The sequence below is a fragment of the Lagenorhynchus albirostris genome, chromosome 18 (genome assembly GCF_949774975.1).
Source record: "Lagenorhynchus albirostris chromosome 18, mLagAlb1.1, whole genome shotgun sequence".
Classification (NCBI taxonomy): domain Eukaryota; kingdom Metazoa; phylum Chordata; class Mammalia; order Artiodactyla; family Delphinidae; genus Lagenorhynchus; species Lagenorhynchus albirostris.
In genome coordinates, this window is record NC_083112.1 from 11,120,139 (window position 1) to 11,134,916 (window position 14,778).

The window sequence follows — 14,778 nt, forward strand, 5'->3', positions numbered from 1 at the left end:
GCTTGTGATTGGTCTGTTCATATTTTCTATTTCTTTCTGGTACAGTCTTGGCAGCTTGTGTATTTCTAAGAATTTGTCCGTTTCTTCCAGGTTGTGCATTTTATTGGCTTAGAGTTGCTTGTAGTAATCTCTCATGATCCTTTGTATTTCTGCAGTGTCAGTTGTTACTTCTCCTTTTTCATTTCTAATTCTATTGATTTGAGTCTTCTCACTTTTTTTCTTGATGAGTCTGGCTAATGGTTTATCAATTTTATTTATCTTCTCAAAGAACCAGCTTTTAGTTTTATTGATCTATGGTATTGTTTCTTTCATTTCTTTTTCATTTATTTCTGACCTGGTTTTTATGATTTCTTTCCCTCTGCTAACTTTGGTATTTTTTTTATTCTTCTTTCTCTAATTGCTTTAGGTGCAAGGTTAGGTTGTTTATTCGAGATGTTTCCTTCTTCTTAAGGTAGGATTGTATTGCTATAAACTTCCCTCTTAGAACTGCTTTTGCGGCATCCCATAGGTTTTGGGTCATTGTGTCTCCATTGTCATTTGTTTCTAGGTATTTTTTTATTTCCTCTTTGATTTCTTCAGTGATCACTTCGTTATTAAGTAGTGTATTGTTTAGCCTCCATGTGTTTGTATTTTTTACAGATCTTTTCCTGTAATTGATATCTAGTCTCATGGCATTGTGGTCAGAAAAGATACTTGATATAGTTTCAATTTTCTTAAATTTACCAAGGCTAGATTTGTGACCCAAGATATGATCTATCCTGGAGAATGTTCCATGAGCACTTGAGAAAAATGTGTATTCTGTTGTTTGTGGATGGAATGTCTTATAAATATCAATTAAGTCCATCTTGTTTAATGTATCATTTAAAGCTTGTGTTTCCTTATTTATTTTCATTTTGGATGATCTGTCCATTGGTGAAACTGGGTGTTAAAGTCCCCTACTATGAATGTGTTACTGTTGATTTCCCCCTTTATGGCTGTTAGTATTTGCCTTATGTATTGAGGTGCTCCTATGTTGGGTGCATAAATATTTACAATTGTTAGATCTTCTTGGATCGATCCCTTGATCATTATGTAGTGTCCTTCTTTGTCTCTTGTAATAGTCTTTATTTTAAATTCTATTTTGTCTGATATGAGAATTGCTACTCCAGCTTTCTTTTGGTTTCCATTTGCATGGAATACCTTTTTCCATCCCCTTACTTTCAGTCTGTATGTGTCTCTAGGTCTGAAGTGGGTCTCTTGTAGACAGCATATATAAGGGTCTTGTTTTTGTATCCATTCAGCCAGTCTGTGTCTTTTGGTGGGAGCATTTAGTCCATTGACATTTAAGGTAATTATCAATATGTATGTACCTATTCCCATTTTCTTAATTGTTTTGGGTTCGTTATTGTACGTCTTTTCCTTCTCTTGTGTTTCTTGCCTAGAGAAGTTCCTTTAGTATTTGTTGTAAAGCTGGTTTGGTGGTGCTGAGCTCTCTCAGCTTTTGCTTGTCTGTAGAGGTTTTAATTTCTCCATCAAATCTGAATGAGATCCTTGCTGGGTAGAGTAATCTTGGTTGCAGGTTTTTCTCCTTCATCACTTTAAATATGTCTTGCCAGTCCCTTCTGGCTTGCAGAGTTTCTGCTGAAAGATCAGCTGTTAACCTTATGGGGATTCCCTTGTGTGTTATTTGTTGTTTTTCCCTTGCTGCTTTTAATATGTTTTCTTTGTATTTAATTTTTGATAGTTTGATTAATATGTGTCTTGGCGTATTTCTCCTTGGATTTATCTTATATGGGACTCTCTGTGCTTCCTGGACTGGATTAACTATTTCCTTTCCCCTATTAGGGAAGTTTTCAACTATAATCTCTTCAAATATTTTCTCAGTCCCTTTCTTTTTCTCTTCTTCTTCTGGAACCCCTATAATTCGAATGTTGGTGTGTTTAATGTTGTCCCAGAGGTCTTTGAGACTGTCCTCAGTTCTTTCCATTCTTTTTTCTTTATTCTGCTCTGCAGTAGTTATTTCCACTCTTTTATCTTCCAGGTCACTTATCCGTTCTTCTGCCTCAGTTATTCTGCTATTGATCCCATCTAGAGTATTTTTAATTTCATTTATTATGTTGTTCATCATTGCTTGTTTCATCTTTAGTCCTTCTAGGTGCTTGTTAACTGTTTCTTGCATTTTATCTATTCTATTTCCAAGATTTTGGATCATCTTTACTATCATTATTCTGAATTCTTTTTCAGGTAGACTGCCTATTTCCTCTTCATTTGTTAGGTCTGGTGGGTTTTTATCTTGCTCCTTCATCTGCTGTGTGTTTTTCTGTCTGCTCATTTTGCTTATCTTACTGTGTGTGGGGTCTCCTTTTTGCAGGCTGCAGGTTTGTAGTTCCCATTGTTTTGGGTGTCTGTCCCCAGTGGCTAAAGTTGGTTCAGTGGGTTGTGTAGGCTTCCTGGTGGAGGGGACTAGTGCCTGTGTTCTGGTGGATGAGGCTGGATCTTGTCTTTCTGGTGGGCAGGTCCACGTCTGGTGGTGTGTTTTGGGGTGTCTGTGGACTTATTATGATTTTAGGCAGCCTCTCTGCTAATGGGTGGGGTTACGTTCCTGTCTTGCTAGTTGTTTGGCATAGGTTGTCCAGCACTGTAGCTTGCTGGTCGTTGAGTGAAGCTGGGTGCTGGTGTAGAGATGGAGATCTCTGGGAGATTTTCGCCATTTGATATTATTATGTGGAGCTGGGAGGTCTCATGTGGACCAGTGTCCTGAAGTTGTCTCTCCCACCTCAGAGGGACAGCACTGACTCCTGGCTGCAGCACCAAGAGCCTTTCATTCACACGGCTCAGAATAAAAGGGAGAAAAAGTAGAAAGAAAGAAAGAAGGGAAGAAAGGAAGAAAGGACGGAAGGAAGGAAGAAAGGAGGGAGGGAGGGAGGAAGGAAGGAAAGAAGGAATGAAGGAAGGGAAGAAAGAAGATAAAATAAAAGTTATTAAAATAAAAAAATTATTAAGAAAAAAATTTGTTTTTAAAGAAAATACAAACAAAAAACAACAACAAAAAAAAACGGACGGATAGAACCTTAGGACAAATGGTGGAAGGCAAGCTATACAGACAAAATCTGACACAGAAGCATACACATACACACTCACAAAAAGAGGAAAAGGGGAAAAAATAAATCTTTCTCTCAAAGTCCACCTCCTCAATTCGGGATGATTCATTGTCTATTCAGGTATTCCACAGATGCAGGGTACATCAAGTTGACTGTGGAGCTTTAATCCGCTGCTTCTGAGGCTGCTGGGAGAGATTTCCTTTTCTCTTTGTTCTCGCAGCTCCTGGTGCTCAGCTTTGGATTTGGCCCCGCCTCTGCGTGTAGGTCGCTGGAAGGCGTCTGTTCTTCTCTCAGATAGGACAGGGTTAAAGGAGCAGCTGCTTCGTGGGCTGTGGCCCAATGAGGCCGGGGGGGAGGGAGGGGCATGGAGTGCGGGGCGACGTTGCACCAGCCTAAGGCGTGCCGTGCATTCTCCCGGGGAAGTTGTCCCTGGATCCCGGGACCCTGGCAGTGGCGGGCTGCACAGGCTCCCCGGAAGGGGTGTGTGGATAGTGATCTGAGCTCACACACAGGCTTCTTGGTGGCGGCAGCAGCAGCCTTAGCGTCTCATCCCTGTCTCGGGTGTCCGCGCTTTCAGCCACAGCTCGCGTCCGTCTCTGAAGCTCCTTTAAGCAGCGCTCTTAATCCCCTCTCCTCGTTCACCAGGAAACAGAGAGGGAAGAAAAAGTCTCTTGCCTCTTCGGCAGGTCCAGACTTTTCCCCGGATTCCCTCCCAGCCAGCCATGGTGCACTAACCCCTTGCAGACTGTGTTCTCGCCGCCAACCCCAGTCCTCTCCCTGCACTCCGACCGAAGCCTGAGCCTCAGCTCCTAGCCCCGCCCGCCCCGGCCGTTGAGGAGACAAGCCTCTCGGGCTGATGAGTGCCGGTCGACACCAGTCCTCTGTGCGGGAACCTCTCCACTTTGCCCTCTGCACCCTGTTGCTGTGCTCTCCCCCGCGGCTCCGCAGCTTTCCCCCTCCGCCACCCGGAGTCTCCGCCCGTGAAGGGGCTTCCTAGTGTGTGGAAACCTTTCCTGCTTCACAGCTCCCTCCCACTGGTGCAGGTCCCATCCCTATCCTTTTGTCTCTGTTTATTCTTTTGCCCTACCCAGGTACGTGCAGACTTTCTTACCCTTTGGGAGGTCTGAGGTCTTCTGCCAGCGTTCCGTAGGTGTTCTGTAGGAGCTTTTCAACGTGTAAATGTATTTCTGGTGTATCTGTGGGGAGGAACGTGATCTCCGCGTCTTACTCTTCCGCCATCTTCCCCTCGTCCCCCTGTCTCTGAAATTTTTATATATGATTCACTGTAAAAACATTTATTTATATTAAAAATCTCATAGTAGTACATGATCTTCGTAGCCCGTGAAATAATGTAAAGATTTGTGATTAAAAAGTTAATACTTTCCCAAGGAGCCAGTATTACCAGTCTTATATATTTTTTCACCTCTATTTGTCTGCTCAAACACAAACTTACAGATTTATATGCATAGTTAATTCATATTATAGGTGTTTCAAAGACTTATTCTGAATATATCACAAACACAAAGTGGTATTATATATGTAAATATAATGAACCTTGTATGAGTATCACCAAGCTTAAATAGAATATTACCATAAGCCTGTATATATCTATCCTTGGTCAGACATTTATCCCATTTCCAGGCGTAGAGATAACCCCATCTTCAATTTTATGTTTATTATACCTTTTCTTGAGTCTTTATTATTTTTTACTGCGCTCTTTATTTTTTACTGTGCTTTACTCCTTTGTTATTTACATTGTGTAATATCAATATATGACGGTAGTAAGTATACTGAGTGCTTACAATTAAAATGGACCAGTTACTATTCTAATTCCTTTACATATGTTGATCCATTTAATCCTCACAAAATATCCTATGACAAAGAGCTTTTGTCCTCATCCTAACAATAAGAAACACTTATGCACAAAGATAGTATAACACTTGTCCAATTTCATTAAGTGGTGGCCAAATTTTAAATAAAAGTAAGGAAATTATTACTGAAATAATGGTGCTGTCTCTAAGGAGATGGTGTGGGGGATGTGATCAGGAAGGGGGGTGTGGCTCAGAGCTGAGAGCTGGGTAGGGTGAGGCTTTATTGTATGCTGGAGCAGACTGGTGCCACCACCAATTATTAATATTTGATGAGATGGTTGTCAAACCATTGGTGGCGTGAACTTGAAACCAGTCATGGAGGGAGTATTTATTTACACAACAGAAATCAGAAATCTGCATATGATATAAATCAGGACCTCACCCTCCACTCTTTGCAGCTTCTTTACCTACACACCAAGGGTTGATAGGTTTCTCTGCCAAGCTGCTGTCAGTGTTAAGTTTCGTGACCTAAGAAGTTGTTATACAGGTGTTCATCTTATAATAATTCATTAAGTTGTAAATGTATATCTTCTGTATGTGTACTGTATTTCACAATGAAAATATTAAAAAAAACAAAAATAATAGCAAGTTTTGGTAAGGAGGGAAAGAGTACTTTGTACACTATTGGCAGGAGTAGAGCAACAAATGTAGAAATGGGAAAGAGATTTCTTTCCCAAGAGTAGATAAAATGGATTGTTTAAGGGCTAATTTGTTTTGATGTGTAATAATCTACACATAAATATTTGTGGAGTGAATAAGCAGATGCTATAAATTATACATAAAAGGGTTATAGATTAAAACTTATACAGAAGCTATATAAATCTGGGTTGCTTCAAGTAAGGCTTGATGTTTAAGGGCTTCATGATTCTAGCTATGTTTCTTAAAGGTATAATTTCATTACTGCATATTTTATATTACATATATATCATGGCATATTCTCATTTTTATTGGTAATTAAATATTTGCACTTATTTACTTTGAAATTTAGGTGTTTTATTGGAAATGATATGTACACTGTAACTGTTCATGCTTATTTCATTTATTGACTCAAGCATTTATTGAGTGTCATAATAATACGTATTTTGTGTATATAAGTGTCATAGAAGAAAAAAGCTTCAAAACAAATAATTACGTAGAGTGTCACTTTTCTATGGTTTGTTCTATAATGTGCAGATGAAATGGAGAATGATTTTAAACACAGACAGGTACGAAGAAGGTGGAAGAAATATTGGGAAAACTTGGATTTGAGGGGGAAAAGGGAACCTATTAAGTTAATAAAAGTAGGGAAATGTATCCATGTAAATACTTGATATTATTTATTTATCAATGAATAGTAATATAATTTTTAAAAAGTAATTCTTTCCCGCAAATCTGACATTTAGTAAAAAATTTGAAATTGCCAAAAATCTGAAAATAATATTTGTATTCTCTATTATTGAAATTGTACAGAATTAATACTAAGAAATATGATAATTATAATGACTATAACTTAAAGTATTCCATAATATCACAACATAATTGCATTAAGCTTATTATTAAGTAATAATAATGAGGGGTTTTATTGTTTGTTGTTTCTTTTTATTTTCTGTTTTATTCTAGATGGTCCCCGGCCATCACAAAAAGAAATTGTATCACTACGGGCATTTATGTTACTTTTCCTGAAACAGCTTATATTAAAGGTAAAACAGTTTTACGTAATTCAAAGTTGCAGTATATTACATGAAAAGAATGTTTTGGCAGAGTTTAAATCATTATTGTAAAATTAGTTTTACAACCTTTAATTCATGAATTGCTTTCAATATTCTGTAAATCTTAGTATTAACTTTTGTTGAACTTCACTTTGTGCTAATACTCTTTGAGGTCCTCTATCCTAAGGGGTGTAGCAGAAATAGACAAGGAACATATATACATAAAAATTGAGCATGAAGATTTCATTTTAGAAAATGATCTGTGTTCCTGTTTGAGAAGACTTATATATTTTTATCACATTAGGATTTTTAAAAGATTAAGATAAATAGAAAATAAAGGTAAAATGCACAGCAATTAATATTGTAAAGTTTTATGGTAATTTGCATTATTTTTAGAAAAGAATACATGTTTAGAAAATAGTAATATTAATATATTTAGACGATCAAAATATAATAATTTTTATAGTAAAGTCAGTCAAACATTAGCAACTTTAGAAGAATAGGTACAATTTTCTAAATATGTACGTATTTACCTTGAAATAATATAGTCTATGAATTATGAAGTATCTAGATATTTTAATTAAAGCATCACTGCTTTTAAGTTGTCCATATTTTATTATAAAGTGATCATTTTGATGGCTGTCTTTAAATAAAGTTTTAATTTTAGATTTAAATTAATTAATTTTTTAAAAAATTAGGATCGAGGGGTCAAGGAAGATGAACTTCAGAGTATATTAAATTACCTGCTTACAATGCATGAGGTAGGACATGGTCTGGGTCTTCTATTTTAATAATTTTATTCAATGCATTAGAAAACATTTATAACTAAATAAATATTGCTGATCCTTATTATGCAGGATGAAAATATTCATGATGTGTTACAGTTACTAGTGGCTTTAATGTCAGAACACCCAGCCTCAATGATACCAGCGTTTGATCAAAGAAATGGAATAAGGTATGTTTATAATATTAGTACTATTAGTAGGCTTTAATTGAATACAGTTGTGCTTCCCAGAATAATCCCTGTTGAGTTAACTTTTGAGTGTATATAGCAAAATCTTACACATAGGAAGGGAATAGATGGAGAAATCTGTTATTAATCTTCTAATTCTCAAGGGAACTGATGAAGTGTATAGAAAATGGGTCTCGGGTCTCAAGAAGAGTAATTATATTGCTGTTGCTGTAGTAAAGACATTTTAAGTAGTGGGAAGAGCAAATATTTTGGCAAGAAGATGAGAGAGCATGGTATATTTTGACAAAAGAGAGTTCAAGAAAAGTCTATGAGTTTAGGCTCAAGAGCTAGATAGTGGCCAGGTTTGAAAGATCCGTATAATGGTAAGAAGTTCAGATTTTATTTTATTGGTGATGAAAACTAAAGAATTTTGAATACACAACTGATTTGCTCAGATTTCTGTTTTGCTAGATTTACAGTCAGCAGTGTGGAAAATGAGTTGGAGATAGATAAAACTGATGTAGCAAGATCAGTAGAGAGATTATTTTATTCATCAGTGTTAGAGATGACAAGCTAGAACAGTGGCAGTATGATGGGAATGATGGAGATGAAATATTTTGGAACAAGAAGCCAAATTTGAAAACTAACTTTACTTATGGTGATTGTAAAGTAATTATGTAGATAAGTAAAACATAGTTTCTTGGTTAGTATTCTTATTAACTTAAACCTAAAACCTAGCCCCTTAAGGAGTCTCCCTTATTATTTTTCTGGAGTCTGAGTTATTTGAATAAATAAGAAATCTAGGTTATGCCATGTGTACCTCAGTGAACTTCCACAGGTTATAAAAAGAGTTTGTAAATAATATATTAGTAAATGTCAAGGGACTTTATTAGTGCTTCTTTTACTTGGCCATTTATATCAGCAAATAACAACTTTCTAGTCTTGAAGGACTTCCTTTTCAAATCAGAGAAGCAATCGCTTTATTTCTATGTGGATATCTAACTTGTGACACCACTCTTACCTTTGAGTTTACAACCCATTGGGTTGCTAATCTATTTAAATAAGAAGGTTGTACATTTAATTATTAACAACTACAAATATATTTTATTGTGAGGTTGAACTGTATGAAATTGCTGAAACTTAGGTGACTTTACCAAATAAAGGCAATTTCATATGGCTCAACCTAATAATATAATACAAACAATTACACTCATTCTCCTTAAATTATATTTAGATTGAACACTTAGTATCCTTGAACTTAGATCCTAGTACCTGCTTCTTTTATTATATTAACTGATTAATTAAGAAATCAATTAAAAATATACTCATTACCCTTATGAATGATACCAACCTTCGATTGGTTAATATGGTGAAATGCAAAAATAGAATCCTGCTTTCCTTTGACACACTGGAAATAATTATCTTACGAGAGAGTGCTATTTGGTAAGCTCTTTAGAGGACTGAAATAGTATCTTAACTGTATAACATGAAAAGATTGATTGAGCACAATAAGTACAAAGGCCTTGTTGCTCATGGTTGACACCAGCTGAACATGTCACATTGTTACCAGTGTGTTCAAAACAATCACAAACATGGAAAATGTGCTACTTTAGTTTTTCCACTTAAAAAGAATATAGAGGATGTAGGCTCTGGTTTAGAATATGGAAAAAATAGGCTTATTAGATACAAAATTTTAAATTCTGTATCCTAGAAAATAGGTACTAAAGGATGACAGTTATGTATGGGGAAATTTTTGATTAATTATAATTCAAGCATGCTAAGAAATGAACACAAAGAATGAACTTAATTTAATTCTGATAATATTTTAACTGGACTTAAGGAAGACCTTGTGGTGATACTGACCTGAACATAAAAAAATGTAATATTTTTATATCTGAAAATCTTTAGAGAAAAGAATAATTTCTTTTTTCACATAGTTTAGATCATTTTCTGGCTGAATATAGTAAGCTGGGGCAAATGAATTAGGATTCACCTGTATTATTATATTGTGAGTAAACAGTCATTAATTGATTTGTCAGTAAATTTCCTGTTCATACTTTATCTTGGTTTTTGTAAGAAATACGTGTCTGGTTGTAAAAAAAATCCTATGTAGCACAGATGTCTGATGGCCTTAGATGATTTCATATTTCAAATATTAAATCATAATTTCTGTTGATCTAAGGTGGATCTTATACCTTTTTACTCCTTTAACTCAGTTATTCCTAGAGAATAGGAATTCTGTGGGAGTTTCTGATTACATATCTGAGTATAGTCATATTTTTATGCTGTGCGGTTTTGCTTTGGTTTTCAAGATTATTTTTGCTGTTGAATGTTCTTTGTTATGATTTCCTGAATATTTCTTTGACATGTATAATTTTTCTATTGTCATATTTGTCTTTTTTTCATTACTGTTGTTGGTCCTTAAAAGTTCTGAAAATATATTTCAATGTAAATTTATATTCATTTAAGAACTTGAGAGTTTTGCAAAAAACTATCTTCTGAAGGAAATAATCACTGTAGAGTTTACTTCTTCTCATAATGTATTCTTCAGTAGTATAATTTTTAAAAAGTATTATCAACAATGTATTATTTTTTAAAGTCTAAGTTACTTTAAATAAAATAGATGTCATTAACTTTCAGTTATTTGTTCCCCTCTGTTAATGTCACTGAAATGAAGGGAAAATCATACTGCATCTTCTCTTACCTGTTTTTGTGTTGAGACTATATTACTTCACTTCAAAATATAAAATGGCATTTTAAGTTTTACAAAGATATTTAATAGAATAAAGCACACCCTAATTTTATAGAGTCACCACAGCCACCCTCAGAGAACCTTCTGAAATTGTAGAATTAGTTGCAAAAGAATGCAGTTATTATTGCCCCCTTCTACCTTATAGAAAAAATATTTGTTTTTATTTTTTGAAAAAAATGAGATAAAAATTTTGAAGTACATATAAGTATTATAATGAATATATCCCTGCTGTTATATAGGATTTGAAGTGACTGTGTAAGTTAGGTCATGTGTTAGTTTATTGTAGAAACACATTAGGGTAGGAACCAAGAATTGGAAATCTATGGAGAAACAAGTTTGCTTCTTCTGCGACTTCCTGTATAGCTGCTTTATTCCTTCTGTATATAGACTCACCTTTGTGAACAAAACAAGGCTGTCCTATAGTTTCTCTTTTAAATCATTTCCTAATTCAAGAGCCCAACAAAGAGTAGATACTGTTTCTCAGAACTCATTCCAAATTCTCAGAAAAGAAAAATAATTCGGCAGGTAGGTACCCATGGTCCGTTTAGCCATAACCAAGAAAAAAGGTCATTAAGTACGAATGTCAGGGGAAACTCAAATAGAAAAGTAAATGTGGCTTAACTAAGCATGGATCTTAAAATTGAAAGTGTTGTTTAGTGTGCTGGGAGGAAATACTTATGAACGACCAATCACACTGTCCTTTTGAGGATGTATTTGATGTCCAAGTTTAAAGAAAATTAATGTGCTTATTTCCAACTTCTTCAAAGAATTTAAAAACCTGAGAGGTCTTTTATGTTTTATATATTTATAGTTTATTTGTAAAGTATACAGTGCTTATATTTTTAATATTCATAAGTGCTCAAAATATCATTTATTTCTATATATTTTAGGGTAATCTACAAATTATTGGCCTCTAAAAGTGAAAGTATTTGGGTTCAAGCTCTGAAGGTTCTGGGATACTTTCTGAAGCATTTAGGTCACAAGTAAGTTGATGTTTTTCACAATGAATTGTAGAAATATCTACTGAAACTGTATTTCTACTAGGTTTGTAACACATGAATTTGACTGGAATGATCTTATAATGGAAAATAATAACTTCTTGTGGTAAAAGTTGTAAAAATAATTTATGAAAGAATGTTTTTTTTTTTTTTTTGCTGTACGTGGGCCTCTCACTGTTGTGGCCTTTCCCGTTGCGGAGCACAAGCTCCGGACGCGCAGGCTCAGCGGCCATGGCTCACGGGCCCAGCCGCTCTGCGGCATGTGGGATCTTCCCGGACCGGGGCACGAACTCGTGTCCCCTGCATTGGCAGGCGGACTCTCAACCACTGCGCCATCAGGGAAGCCCCAGAAAGAATGGTTTTTAATAGTAGTTTATAGAACAAAATCACATTTAAGTAATATGGTTTATTCCTGTTGGCCTACTGGAAAGAAAATATTGTTCTTTTAAGGATATAATAAAATATTTCATCAAATAAAATAAAACACATAGGGATATGATTTCAAAGAAAACTTGCTTGACACAGGGAAATTGAGGTCTTCCTGAGAACCTACTCTTTTGCTCACATGCTAAGTCAGTATTTAATGTCTATCTGTATTCTTTTCTAACGTTGAGGCTTATTGTGATTTGAAGATCCTATAATATCTCTTTTTTCACCCAAAGTCCAGAATTTAGATGCTTTTAAAAATCACCTGCTGATATAATGAATGTTTTCCATACTGTGTTGTCCTGTGCATGAATAGTCTTGTATAAATCCATTTTCTATACAAATGAGCCCAGGAAAGTAATACTGCCGTTTAGTAATGATAGGTGGGGTTCCTCTCAGAACTTTAGAATTGCTATTTTTTTTTGTATTTTGATTTACTAAGAGTTTATCGGTAACACTGATGAAAACTGCACAACATTCAGGTAAAACACCTCTAACATGCTAAATAGTCTAGAAGAGTAGATATTATTTTCATTTTGGTACCAAATCAGTGGTTAAATAAGAGAGAACAGAAATATTATATATATATATATATATATATATGTGTATATATATAGAGAGAGAGAGAGAGAGAGAGAGAAAGAGAGAGAGAGAGAGAGGGAGGGAGGGAGAGAAGTTCAACAAAACCAGGATTGTAGAAAAGAGTAATGTGCATCTGAGGAACTATAAGTGTACTAGGTGATAGAATACTGCAAGTGAGAGCATATGCACCATTAACAAGAAGAGATAATGATCACTCATTTAACTTTGGTTAAGTAAAGGAAATTGACTGGGAATAATTAATAAAGGATTCTAACCCTATATGCAACTTCTTAAAAATTGTTAAGAAAACACATTTTAAAATATAGAAATGTGGAAAAGATAAACAAAAGTAACCAGTACATGAAGAACAGTCACTGGAAAATACTGCTATGGAGTACACAATAAGTTTGATTAAAAACTTTACCATAAGTTAAAAAAGTAAGAAATAAATGAATTGCTTCTGAGAAAGGGCAGCTACTAAACAGAATTTCAAGAAGTTGAAAGAACTGGTAGAATATCACTGAAATGTTGAAGCAAGAAAAGAAAATTTTGGAAAAAATTGGTGGAAAAAACTATCACACAAAAATGGAATTGGAAGACACTCAAGGAAGAGAAACTCTGTGGATAACATAGTAAGATACACAGAAGATAAAAATGAAAACAAAGCAAATAATGTGTGTGGATGAATATATGAGTGTTCAGAAGGATTAAAGAGAAAATGATTGATACAGAAGGCACAGAAATTCCAAAAATGGCATAAATGGAGTTTCCAAATAAGAAAAGCAGACAATGTAACTAAACAAATATTTAAAGCTATAATTCATTGAGGTCCTAATATAGATTTTGCCATCAGTATTAAAAGGGCATACTTGTGTACCAGGAAAAATTTTCCTGAAATGGTCAGTATGAAAGTATACTATTGGATTTAAATATAAGTAAAAAAAAAGTTCTTTTTTCAGCAGTGCACAAATTAAAGGAAAAAAATTGTCTGGCCTTAGACTTCTCTATGACAACTTTCAATATAGAAAATGTAGATACTCAAGTGAAGGAAATAGAAGCCAAAGTATCCTTTAAATAAAAAGGGTGGCGCCAAACAATTTTTAACCATATAAGGAACTGTTTTTCAGAATAATTGTTGAGAAAATTGCTGGGGGATTAAGTTCAGCCAATTAGGATTGACTGGACAGACTACAGCCAAGTACTACTGGTGAACACTGAATTAATTTAACAGTAAAACTAAGACTAAGACAAATGTTTGAATTAGAGTAACAAACTGGAATTCCCTTTTTGTATGCCCTAATAAGGTAGAAATGCTACCATTATAATGAATTGAGAAAGGACTAGGGAAAGGAGGCAAGTAGACAAAGTTCAGAGAGTCAAAGGATATCCATGTAAGCTGACAAATTAGAAATGCAGGCCTACTGAATAAAATTGGATGGCTTAAGAGAGAGGAAAATTTGAGTAAATATGCTGATTTTATCCTTGCTCAGAGTAGGGAAATACACTTCCTAAACACATAGAGGACTTCTTATTCCTTTAGAGTTACAAAGATAAGCAGTTAAAACTGTAATGCTGACAAATATTAAAAAACTGAGAACAATACATGTAATGGAAGTTTTAAAAAAATCCATAAAATTTAGGAAGCATAACAAAATGTGACATATCTAACACCAAACATATCTGCTATAAAATAAATGTAAAAGTACTGAAAATAAAAGGATGAGTAAAACTATACTACATAAATACAAATGAAAAAAAAGCAGGAATCATGATCTTAATATTGGACAAATTAGAATTCAAGCCAAAAAAGCAGTAAATAATATAAACAAAGATACTTTATAACATTAAAAGTTGAAACTTTCATGAAACAAATTACAGGAGAAATAATCACTAATAATTTAAAACATTAAAACAAATTTTAATTCACCCCGGTCCATAAAAAGGCAAAAGAGTAATCTAAATAATAAGGTAAATCTGATTAATGTAGCTTGAAGTTGGTACCATATCGATAAAGAATATAACTTCAAGTGCTCATGGAACATGCATGAAAATTTGACACGGTGTAGTAGGCATCAAAGAAAAATTCCAAAACATAGAGACAAAACAGGCAAGATTCTCTTGTTAACGTGCAGTAAAATTAGAAAATAGGAACAAAATCAGAAACCAAAGTTTCTTGTACCTAGACATTTAAAATTCATTAAATGATTTTTGTGTCAAAGAGAAATGGGCACTAAACTTGCAGAATTTTTAGAAAACAACTTCAGAAAACCTGTGGGAGACAGCTAAAGAAGTGCTTAGAGGATTATCATAGCTGTAGACCAATAGAAAAGAAATAGAGAAAAAAAGAATTAAAATGTAAAAGTTAAAGAATAACAATAAATGGAAATAATAAATAGGAAAGTAGGAATTAATGATTTAGAAGACAATCA

The 14,778-nt window shown here is 34.4% G+C and overlaps 1 protein-coding gene across 1 annotated transcript in view; it reads left to right on the top strand.

The window, feature by feature from the left end:
• NBEA (neurobeachin) overlaps positions 1-14,778 on the top strand; it is a 627,916-nt gene that overhangs the window by 150,130 nt on the left and 463,008 nt on the right. The window contains exons 14-17 of the mRNA XM_060128644.1: positions 6,551-6,630; positions 7,338-7,400; positions 7,497-7,594; positions 11,234-11,326. Of these exons, the coding sequence (XP_059984627.1) occupies positions 6,551-6,630; positions 7,338-7,400; positions 7,497-7,594; positions 11,234-11,326 (334 nt within the window). The remainder of the gene's footprint in view (positions 1-6,550; positions 6,631-7,337; positions 7,401-7,496; positions 7,595-11,233; positions 11,327-14,778) is intronic.